Source organism: Pelodiscus sinensis, chromosome 17 (genome assembly GCF_052426305.1).
Source record: "Pelodiscus sinensis isolate ZL-2025 chromosome 17, ASM5242630v1, whole genome shotgun sequence".
In the NCBI taxonomy this organism is placed as follows: domain Eukaryota; kingdom Metazoa; phylum Chordata; order Testudines; family Trionychidae; genus Pelodiscus; species Pelodiscus sinensis.
In genome coordinates, this window is record NC_143068.1 from 29494002 (window position 1) to 29506044 (window position 12043).

The 12043-nt window shown below is 41.8% G+C and overlaps 1 protein-coding gene across 7 annotated transcripts in view; it reads left to right on the top strand.

The window, feature by feature from the left end:
* The window catches only part of COL20A1 (collagen type XX alpha 1 chain), a 121055-nt gene that overhangs the window by 78005 nt on the left and 31007 nt on the right, over positions 1-12043 (top strand). For all 7 annotated transcript variants that reach the window (XM_089769730.1, XM_075901044.2, XM_075901047.2 and 4 more), the window contains 4 exons: positions 827-965; positions 6226-6368; positions 6741-6850; positions 11474-11632. In XM_089769730.1, the coding sequence (XP_089625856.1) occupies positions 827-965; positions 6226-6368; positions 6741-6850; positions 11474-11632 (551 nt within the window). The remainder of the gene's footprint in view (positions 1-826; positions 966-6225; positions 6369-6740; positions 6851-11473; positions 11633-12043) is intronic.

Sequence of the window (12043 nt, forward strand, 5' to 3'; positions counted from 1 at the left end):
TATTTTTCTCAAATTAAAAAAAAAATCATAAAACACCCTTAATGCTGCCCCATAATGCATATTATTCATTCATCATGTATATCAAAATAAATCTATTGGCTCCATGTTAGTGCCTAATCAGCTAAACAACACTACTCTCCAGCTAGCTCACTGAATTTCTGTGGGCTTTTAATAATCTCTGCTGAAAAATGTGACTAATAATGCACTTGTATAGTTAATTTTCATTTATAGATCTCAAGGATCATTACAGAGGTGAGCATTGCTATCTCTACCTTGCAGCTGGTCTAACCAACATGATCTGAAGCATTTTGTATGGTATCATGAATAGACAAAGGTTGATCACTTCAGGGAATCAGGTTCTGTTCACACCAACTCAACCACAAAAGTTCCCTGTAACTTTTAACAAGTTACTTAGAAACAAAGTTTCAAAAGTGCTCAGCCCATTTTTCCAAATGGGGAGAACTTGCAGTTGTTCCCAAAGCGGGGAGCTGGGTTCCAGGCACTTTGGAAAATCTAGCCTGTTCCTCTTTTACCTGCGTCTGGGAAATGGCTCTGTGAATAATTCTCCTAGGCCAAATGGATACTTTAATGAGAAACACAAAGAAAAGTCAGATCATTGACACAGTATGTAGCGTGTTTTGGTCAGCATAAGGTTTTGATCAGGCTGTTTATTAGTTATGCATACTAGCCTTTCTACTACCTGGAATACACTTGCCCTTGGAGAAAACAAAGAAGAGCCGTTACTCCGGCAGATCTCTTACAAAACAATATTTTCCCTACTGACTCAAAGTGGGTTTTTTTCTCTGCCTTTCTCTATCTGCTCCAGGATTTGATATGATGGAGGCTTTTGGATTGGTGGAAAAAGAATATGCCTCCATTAAAGGAGTCGCTATGGAACCATATGTGTTCAGTGGAACACGTACTTACACTCTCTTCAGAGATATTCAGCTCACCCGGAGAACAAGGTAGTTTGGGAAATGAATTGAGAAGTGCATTGATTCCAAAAAGCGTTTATTCTCTGTCTGTTGCATAAACATTGGCAGTTGTTTGCACGATGAGTGTGGGGGTAGATACTGGCCTCGTGAACACTCCACTGGCAAAGATTTTTTCCCACCTTTGGGGGCTCTGCATTGTGTGCTGATCCATAACTCAACCTCTGAATTGCCTCACAATGGATCACGTGATGGGACATGTCACATAGGAGCTTCACTGAATACACGGGGATGGTTGGGACATTGAGTTTTTGCAAGGCCAAGCTCAGACTTTAGGTGCCTTCAGGGACCTTCCTTGTTTGAGCTGTACACCTTCAGTATCCCGGCTGTGCAAAATTAAGCGCTAAAAGACAGCATGGGATGAACTATAATATGCGGGGCCCCAAGGGAGCCAGCTGAGGTTACATTGCAAGAGAAATGGGATGGCCAATCCCCAGAGCTCGTGGTTATTCCGATATTTATAGTCACCAGAATAGGGGGCCAACAGCTTACCCCCCAGAAGGGCGGTGCCTCGGGATGAAGGGGTGGGGCCAGTGCAGCCGGCTCTCAGCACTGCCCAGACTATGGCACTAGCCCTCCGAGCCATGGGGAGCGCACAGTGCAGTGAGCCAGTGTCGATTTAAAGGGCCCAGGGCTCCAGCCGCCATCTCTGTCCCAGTTGTAGCAGCCAGGAGCCCTGGGGCCCTTTGAGTCACCAGGCCCCGAGGCGACTGCCTCTTTGCCCCCCCCCCCCCTTCATTGGCAGGCCTGGTCACCCAGCTAGCACAAAACAGCTTCTGTATTACCTTATTGATCAATCAGAGTACAAACCACGCAGTTCCTTGAAGGACCCAGCCTCCACCATCCACCAGACACCCAGTCAAATAAAGTCCGACTGATCCCAAAGGATCAGACCTGCCAAGTCAATGAATATTTCAGACCTTATCCCAAATACATGATTATAGCTAATTCTTATTAACTAACCCGCAATTTATTAAAAAGAAAAAAGAGAGCGTCTTGGTCAAAAAATGAGTGTATATATGAACATGAGTTCAGTTACAAAACAGAGATGATGATCTTCTAGCTGAAAAAAGTTCCTCTAGGCTTACTCTACACTATGGCTGCATCTAGACTGGCAAGTTTTTCCACAAAAGCAGCTGTTTTTGTGGAAAAACTTGCCAGCTGTCTACACTGGCTGCTTGAATTTCTGCAAGAACACTGACGATCTCATGTAAGATTGTCAGTGTTCTTGTGGAAATACTGTGCTGCTCCCGGTCGAGCAAAAGCTCTCTTGCGCAAATGCTTTGGCGCAAGAGGGCCAGTGTACACAAGAGGGCCAGTATTGTTTCGCGCAAAAAAGCCCTGATTGCAAAAATTGCGATTGGGGCTTTCTTGCGCAAAACTTTGTCTAGATTGGCACGGACACTTTTCCGCAAAAAGTGCTTATGCGGAAAAGCATCCGTTCCAATCTAGACACTCTTTCCGCTCTTTTCCACAAATGCTTTTAACGGAAAAACTTTTCCGTTAATAGCATTTGCAGAAAATCATGCCAGTCTAGACGTAGCCTATGAGTTGTGCCAAAAGAGGCAATGCAAATGAAGCGCAGATTAGCATTTTCTCATGCTTCATTTGCTTTGCCTCTTTGACAAAACTCAAGGGGCTGTGTCTACACTGGGCCACTTATTCCGAAAAGCAGCCGCTTTTCCGGAATAAGCTGCGAGGTGTCTACACTGGCCCCTTGAATTTCTGGAAAAGCACTGATGATCTACTGTAGGAAATCAGCTGCTTTTCTGGAAAACTATGCTGCTCCCACTCGGGCAAAAGTCCTTTTTCTGGAAAACTGTTCCGGAAGAGGGCCAATGTAGACAGCACAGTAGTGTTTTCTGCAAAAAAGCCCCAATCGCGAAAATGACGATCGGGGCTTTTTTGCGGAAAAGTGCGTCTACATTGCCCACGGACACTTTTCCGGAAAAAGGGTTTTTCCGGAAAAGCATCCTGCCAATGTAGACGCTCTTTTTCCGGAAATACTTATAATGGAAAACTGTTCCGTTTTAAGCATTTCCGGAAATTCATGCCAGTGTAGACGTAGCCATAGAGTGTGTCTAGACTACAGGGTTTTTTTGAAAAAAGTGGTCTTTTTTAAAAAAAACTTCCCCTGCATCTAGACTGCTGCTGCATTCTTTTGAAAGTAAATCAAAAGAACGCGGCAGTTTTTTCGATCGCGGTAAACCTCGTTTTACAACGAAGAACGCCTTTTTTCGAAAGTACTCTTTCGAAAAAAGGCACTATGTAATGCAAACTGTGCTTTTTCGAAAGAGAGCATCCAGACTGCGTGGGCGTTCTCTTTCGAAAAAGCGGCTTGTTTGTTTGAAAATACTGGTTGTAGTCTAGACGCTTTTTTTCGAAAAAGCCTCTTTCGAAAGAGGCTTGCAGTCTAGACGCAGCCATAGTGTAGCTATAGCCTGAGAGTTTAGTCCATGGTTATATCCTAAATCCATATCCACGGTGATTCCAGCCAATGACTAAGATCTCAATCCTTGTGGCTTAGGTTTTTCCTATGTGAAACCTCAAGCAGATCTGAGACCTTAAGTCAGTGTTCATTAAAGAGACACCAAGATATCCTGCTTCCTCCATGAGCATCCAAGCAGATATGAGCCAAAAAGGATCAGGACCCAAGGACCTTTTTACAGTTGCAGCAGCACTTTGGCCTGGGAGAACAGAATAGTCTTTTGATGTAACCTCATGGTAATTAAACATCACATAATCATCTGAACAAGTGAGTTGTGCCCACGAACGCTCACAATACATTTTTTGTTAGCGTCTAAGGTGCTGCAAGACTATTTGTTGTTTTTCCAGCAACAGACTAACTTGGCTACCCCTCTGAAACTTTATCCATTAAGCACTTTCTCACAAACTTTAAAGAGAATTCTTGGCATTGACATTATCTCACCCAAGATTAATCTAAATGTTAATATTCCCTTTTGATCTCTGAATCAACAGTTACTGTGATAGACAGGAAATGTCTGTTTACATGGCTAGCCCCTGTAAGACATAACTCAACACATATAACCAGTGTGACCTCTAATTTCTAACCATACGGGTTTGCATTTCAAAGCTCCAGCCTAAGGAGCATTGAATGAACAAGGAGGAGTTTTGAGGCACCTTAGAGACTAACAGATTTATTAGGGCATGAGCTTTCATGGGTAAAACCCACTTCATCAGATGAATGGGAGTGGAAGTTACAGAAGCAGGAGATCTATATAAGGAAGAAGTTTCAATTCCTAAGTTGATAATGATCAAATAAGAATCTCAACTGGTTTAACACACTTCAAAGGCAATTTCCCCTCTCTGGGTGCTCACATCTCCACATCAAAGGCGGTGAATAAGCCACTTCCATCCAGACATGATCAACCTAATTAACACGAGCAACTTCTTCCTTATATAGACCCCCGCTTCTCTAACTTCCACTCCAATTCACCTGATGGAGTGGGCTTTACCCACAGGGCTCTTCATTGTTTTTGCAGATACAGATTAATGTGGCTACCCCCCTAAGACTAGCATTGATTGGCCTTTATTACCATCTTTCTCACATGCCTCTACAAGTTGACTCTGGGTCATTTGGCCTGGGACTGTTTAACCCGTTCAGGCTTTGTGTCCTACTTAGCACAAGTTTGGTTGCAGCAATAGAACCGTGTGTGCAACCATGATGGGTATGGCCACATTTAAATCAGATAACATCCCCTGACCATAGAATTCTGTTGAATCGTCCTCTATTGTCCTCTGTTGGGGATACATGTAATTCTTTCCACAGCCACTCCTCTCCTCGTCCTCCTGTACTTAAAAGATCAAAATCTGAGGTACAGCCTTGGCAGGAAACATGATTGGAACAGGACCTTTTAAACCTCTTTCACCCTTTCTCCTTATGTTCCTGGTCTGCAGTCCAACAGTGACTGCTCTAAAATACAAGCTCATGGCTGTGCCGGGCAGCTTAATTTTGATTGACAAGAAGGATTACCCAGTGACTTTGGAATATGACTATTCTGGGCACTCCTTTAGTTGGGCTCCTTCTCAGAGTCCTATGAATTTTCATGGGCCACCTTTCATTCCAGGCAGCATCAGTGACCTCAGTAGCATTATGGAGTATAAATCAGGGCAGAGTTGACTCTTAATAGTCAGTTTTATTTTATTTTGAAGCCTAATTACTACAGCGTGGGGATCATTTTAATCTTATTTAAAGAAGCAAAGCTTCTTACAGCAAACAGAGGAGTCAGAAGGCTCTAAGTCTTTAGAAAAGCATAGACAAATCCATTTGCTCAACCAATAGAAGTATCAGACACACAGATATGCCCTTTCAAGGACATTATATCATTTAAACCAAACAAAACTTGATGTTACATTTGAATCAGTCCTGAAAAGATGGTGGAAGAACTGTGTATTTACAAATGTGGCCCCATGCGGATTATGAATACATGAGAACGATGGCTAATTTTGCTTTCTTCATTCAGTTTTGATCTATGGCTATGGAGTGACGTTTGCATTCAGTAAGTGCTTTGTAACAACTTTGGAACTGAAGTCCAGAGGAGAAAGCCGCCCCTTATCAGAAATCCAGGGCTGGACTTGTTACATGGCCTCTCGCAGGTTTCCTTCTTGAGACCCCTTGACAACTGGGTGGCTGATGTGATCTTCGTATGGTTCCTGCTTCTCTCTTTGCAGGGGATTTCTAAGGACCTCTGTCAAGGCCTGATGATCTTCCCTTAGTTTTTCTACCCCATCCATCACAGCCATCATTCATCCTTCTTGACAAAGAGGTCTGGGTAGGAGTCTTTCAGAGCCAAGCAAAGTAGCTCCATGAGCTACCAGAACTGTCTCTTTTGAGGCTGAATTTGCTGATTCTCTTCAGCATTCCCTGACCCAACACAGGGCGTGACAGAGTGGCCATGACGACTGTACCTGGACCTCCTTTGTGAAGCTGTGAAAAGGCCACAGGGATTCCCTGAATATGCAAATTTTTCAGGTGTCTTTAAAACCCAAGAGAACTGTACAAAATATGAACCAAATTCTCCACTGGGATAACTCCTTCAGCTGGACTATCCCAGAAGAGAATCTGAGAATTTGATTGCCACAAATGAGCTTCATTCAGGCCATCACACCTCAACAGCTTAGAACGGTTTTTGTTGCCAGGCTGGTAACATATTTGCCCTCTGGTGTTCATGATCATTAGTCATGGAGCTGACTTCTGCCTGTCTCATTCCAGTGAAGTGCTTCTCTCTGGGATCCCACCTGTGCATACCATCAGCATCCTCCTTCGACTCCTCCCGGAGGCTCCCAAAGAGCCCTTTGCCGTGTGGCAGCTAACAGATGTGAACTTCCAGCCACTCCTCGGGGTTATACTTGACTGTAAGGTTTCATGTAACATAGCTTAGATCCAGGTATTTGAAAGAGTAACAGAACCAACTTCTATACTCAGTTGGATAGTTTTATTGTTGAAACTTGGAACCTTAAAAAAACTTTCAAAATAACTTATGCAAATATTTTACTGTATAATTAAAAAACCACTAAAACTTGAATTTTGTTTACTCCATTTTATAATGTATTCTTTATTTTGACCACTGTTTTTCCTTTTTTTTTTTTTTTTGTGCTTTTAAATCTTGATCAGTATTATGTATTTCAGTATGTCTAAGCCTATATGTATTGTTTTCAACATACAGTAGGTGAAATCAAATTCTATTTTTAATGCTAAGTTCTTGTTTGTCCTATTTTCCCTTATAGCCAGTAAGAAATCCTTGACCTATTTCAATCATGACTACAAGGCTGATTTGCAGGAAGTCACCTTTGACCAACAGGAAGTAAAGAAGATATTCTATGGGAGCTTTCATAAGGTCCTTATCAAGGGAGGGAGTACCTTAGATTATTATTGCAAGAGGGCAGGCTGAGGGGAAAAATGCCATGAATATATATTTGTACTCAGAAGTGGTTCTACAAATGTTCTTCAAAAAGTCATCAGCAAATTGGCTAACCTGTTGGTGTTGATTTGCAATTGTATGGAATTTTGGGTCATTTCATGAGACAAATACATCTTTCCCAAGTATTCAGTAGTTCTTAATAGGCCGTGTTAGATGTATTTAAAATACATGTGAGTATATAAAATATATCTACACATTACAAACTTAGCTAATTATATTTAAAATGTACTATTTGGTGTGAACATTAAATATTGACTCAGGCTACGTCTACACTTCAAGTTTTGCCACAAGAGCCTATGCAAATGAAGCGCGAATTAACATTTTCTCATGCTTCAGTTGCATACTCTCGTCCGATCCGTTTCTGTACTAGGGGTTTTTGTGCAAAAACAAGCAGTGTGGATGTTTCCTTTTTGTGCAAAACCCCCTTTTTGCACCAGATGCTTATGCCTCAAAAAAGGAGGTTTACTGATCTTGTGCAAAAAGGGGTTTTTGCGTAAAAAGGAAACGTGCACACTGCTTGTTTTTGTGCAAAAACTTCTAGTGCAAAAATAGATGGGAAGAGAGTATGCAAATGAAGTGTAAGAAAATGCTAATCCGTGCTTCATTTGCATAGGCTCTTGTGGCAAAATGGGGCACATCCAGCTCACTTAATTAGCCTCATTAACATGGGTCCCCCAACTGACAAGTATTTCTGCTGCTGTTATATATATCTTGGTGTCTGTTATTTCCAGTTGGGTTCATCTGATGAAGTGGGTTTTGCCTATGAAAGCTCATGATTCTATATTTTTGTTAGTCTCTCAGGGTACATCTAGACAGCACCCTTCTGTCAGAATAAGCTATGCAATTTGCTCTACACAAATTGCGTAGCTTATTTCGAGTCTAAATCGAAAGAGCTTATTTTGAAATTTGACGCTGACTACACTGCACCAAATTTCAAAATAAGGCACTATTCCAACAAATTCTTTAAGCCTCATGGAATGAGGGTTACAGGGATGCCAGAGTAGCCCACCTCTTGTTTCAGGAAATAGTGGGCACTTTTAAAGATGTGGCATTGCTGTTTTGGGATACTTCCGGTATCCTGAAAGAGCAACGCAGTCTAGATATACCCTAAGTTGCCACAGGGCTATTAAATACTGCAGTAGTGAAATATAGGTAATGTATATTAAAGCACAAGCTTCCCTTTTAAATATTACTTTTTCCAGTTTTGTACAGCAAAACTATTTTTTATAAATGGTTATATAACCATCCTGTGAAAAATATGTATTTTTCTCCACAAGGGATGCGCTATCCGAGCTAACAGAGTTACTCATTCAGTTCATTCGACTTGATTTTAGTGCTGCCACTGACATGTCTCAACTGATCTGTTCATTAGAGTGTATGTATGTCCATTTATGATGCAGTGGGGTTTAACCAGGGGTGCATAGAATTTCGCTTATGTAATTGCAGTTCCTTTTTTTCTCTGGATATATAGTTGAAATGCTGCCTCTGGTCCTGGCCACATGAAGATTTGAGCAGTTAAATAGTCTCTTTGAAGTCAGCAAAACTACTTATGGCTTTAAAGTTACAAGTATGTGTAGGTCTATGGAGAAGCAAGGTGTAAGGGCAAAAGAATTTGGGGGGGGGTCTTAGTTTAGTCCTGACCCATGCTGTAAAATCAGCACTCAGTTCATCAGAAGGAATTGTTTACTCAGGAGGGGCAAAGGCCTGGAATTGCAAGGCCTGACGGTAGTATGAACTGGGGGTCAAGGGACATAGGCTTAGTAGTAGGATTTTGTGGGGAAATGGAGTAAGCTATGAAAGAGCAGGACAAGCTAGGCTAAAATGAGGTTACACCAGTGCCAGGGGAGCTTGCTTAGTGGTCCACTGCTCTATTTCTGGGTGTCACAGGGGTTACCAGTTTTTCTTTCACACCCATCACTTTCGTCCTCATACCGCTGCAATAATTAAAAAGGGTAATGTAGGACACAGGATGGTACAAAAGGGAGGCGGTAGGGTTTGTGATAGCTCCATAAGTTTACGTGATGTGAGGCAGTAAGGTATGGGATAGACCTATAGTTTGTTCAGTGGGCACAGCTATTCACTCTGCAACCCCATGAACAGGTGGGTTACCAGAGAGTACATTCTAAGGCTCTGCTACAGATTTGCTGGATAATCTTGGGCATGCCTCACCCCTTCCCATGCCTCAGTTTCCCCATCGGTAAAACTGGGGATAATGTCACATGTTTTGAGCTCTAATGATGAACAGTGCTAGATAAGGACAAGGTGATGGTATCCATCCTAGCTGCAGTGTTAGAGTGATCATGGTTGTAAGCTCAAAGTTGGGGGCACCTGGCAAATTTGCCCTGTGTGGCACCTTAAAGACTAACAGATATATTTGGAGACAAGCTTTCATGGGTCAATAAACATGCCTCTGATGAAAAGATTTTTACTCACGAAAGCTGATGGCCAAATAAATCTGTTAGTTTTTAAGGTGCCACAGGACTCCTCATTATTTTTGCAGATATAGACTAACACGGCTCCCCCTCTTAGGCTTGTTTTGTGTCATTTTGTGTTAAATATGCATGAGAAAAACACCTTCTTTCATCTCTACCAAACATCATCTTTGTCTTTGCTGTTAATAACCACTTTCCAAGCAGTATAATAGCCGTGAGACTGAGAACAGCACTAGATAATTGTAAAAGAAGGGCCCTGTATTTTTCTTGTGTGGATAACAAAAGAGATCTTTGTGATAAAGTACAGACCTTACATTACAATGCTCAAGGATTGCAAATGGATATTCTTTCACCACCAGCTGACCACTTCAAATCTGGGCCAAGTTGCTAAAGACAGTAGAGCTGATTACAAGTGAAAAATAATAATTCCATGCACACCTCTATTTGTTTGTTTGTTTATTAATTGAAATTCAAAATCTTAGAAAAGTTTAACTTGTTTGGCTGAATGTCAGGGAACATTTTTTGGTGAAAATTTCATCAAAATATCCCACTTTTTTTAAATTTAAAAATTGAAACCCTCCTCTCAATTAGGACATTACAACTAGACTTGTACAAATAGTGGACTTTTTGGTTTGGGAATCAATCAGAAATCTTTGGAAAGGAAGTTTATGTGGTTTGGTTCTAGCTGCAACTGACTTTTTTTGATTGATTTGAGTCAAACAAAACAATTGTGGGGACTTTAATTTTGTTCCTGGTAATTTTTGGGATGTTTTCTCACTTTTTTTTTTTTTTTTTTTTTTGCGGTTCCAAATTGGCTGTATCTCAAAATAAAACATCATTTTGTTTCAAAATATCAAAAGAAAATAGTTCAATTTTCCTATCTCTCTTCCCCCCCCCCCCCCCGCTGAAACTATTTGCTGAATTGACTAGAATTCACAATTAGTTTTGGTGCCTTGAAAAATGCATTTTTGAAGAAAACTTACAATTTGCTGAAAATTTTTTGCCCTGTTCTGCTTCACAACTGTCTCAAGGACTAAATTAATAGATTGATCTACTTCACATCATAACACCGGAATAGCTCCTCCAGAACAGGTTTGACTAGGGGTTCTATGGATATAGGCAAAGTCTGATGATCACCTCAGTATACTCAGACATGGTTAACCTGAACTTGTGTAGGCTTTTCAGTGTCTGACTGCATAGAAATGGGACTCCAGCTTTCAGCCCTTTCCTGCTTCCCTTTTCTCCATCACAAGAGCTGGCCAGAGTGCCTTGAGGAACCCCAAAATCCCATGCTCCAAATCCTTCAAAATACAGGACTATATAGCACTTTAAAGACTAACAAGATGGTTTATTAGATAATGAGCTTTCGTGGGCCAGACCCTCTTCCTCAGATCAAATAGTGGATCTTCCACTATTTGATCTGAGGAAGTGGGTCTGGCCCACGAAAGCTCATCATCTAATAAACCATCTTGTTAGTCTTTAAAGTGCTGCATAGTCCTGTATTTTGTTTCAGCTACACCAGACTAACACGGCTACATTTCTATCCAAATCCTTCAGTGCATAAAGTAGGCTGTTTGTTGTTTTGATGGAAACCTTGTGCTGAAAGATGGCACACTTTTTGCCATCTTTACTGACACTGGTGTGAGCCAAAGGCTTCAGCACACAAGGACGGCTGGCTTGCTCCTTGGCTGACTGTGGGAGAAGGCTGAGAATCTGAGAGAGACCTTTCCTCTTGCACAGCTCATAGGCGCTCCAGGAGCAATATTCTGATACTAGGGAACTGACTGTCCCTGGGGAAAACAGCCCACAGTTCATAGCCAGGAGAGCTGAAAAGAGGAGATCTTGCATGCAGATTTCTGTGCAGGTTGGACCAGCTTCCCAGTCATTTGGAACTTTGATCCAATGATTTTGGTGTCCCCAGGTTTTACCGTCCATAGAAGAGTTCACTTTCTCAGCCTTTCACCTAATATTTTTTGGGGTCCTGACATGCCCACAAAAATGCCTTTGTTGGCAGAAGTGGGCAATGAACTCTGCCAGATACATGATTAAAAAGAATCCTCCATCCAACAGGTGAGGCCCAACGTGTTTGTTTTTAATTGTTCTCCAGGTGCATGTAGCTGTGAGCCTTTTCAAAACCAAACTCTACTTGGACTGTAAGAAAATAGCAGAGAAACCGACCAATGCCATGGGAAGCATCTCCACTGCCGGCTTCATCATGCTAGGAAAACTGACAAGAACCAGAGGTCCCAGGAGTGGGTCAGCAGCTGTAAGTCTGAGGTTTATTAGATTTAGTGAATAGTCTTGTGTGTCAATTCAGGGTTGGGTGGGATCTAAATCAGAATAGAATTGCTCTCTCCACCCATTGCTCTTGTGTTGAGTTCCTCACCCCACCCCTGTGAAGCAAAGAAGTGGGATACCCCTTCTCCACTTTGGAAATGTGGTGAGCATTTTTAATGCACTGTTTCTTGCTCTCTGGCCTATCGTGTGGAATTTGTGATGAGATATAGCACAGCATGAATGTGCCATGTAGCTGACTTCAGCTCATGCCTCGATCCATGAGTGAGCAACTTGCATCACATTTTAACAGTCAGGCCAGATCTACACTACAGTCGAAGGTCAGCTTAAAGTACAAAATGTAGCTGGAGTCAACATACATTAAGCCAAGCTTTGGTGCCAT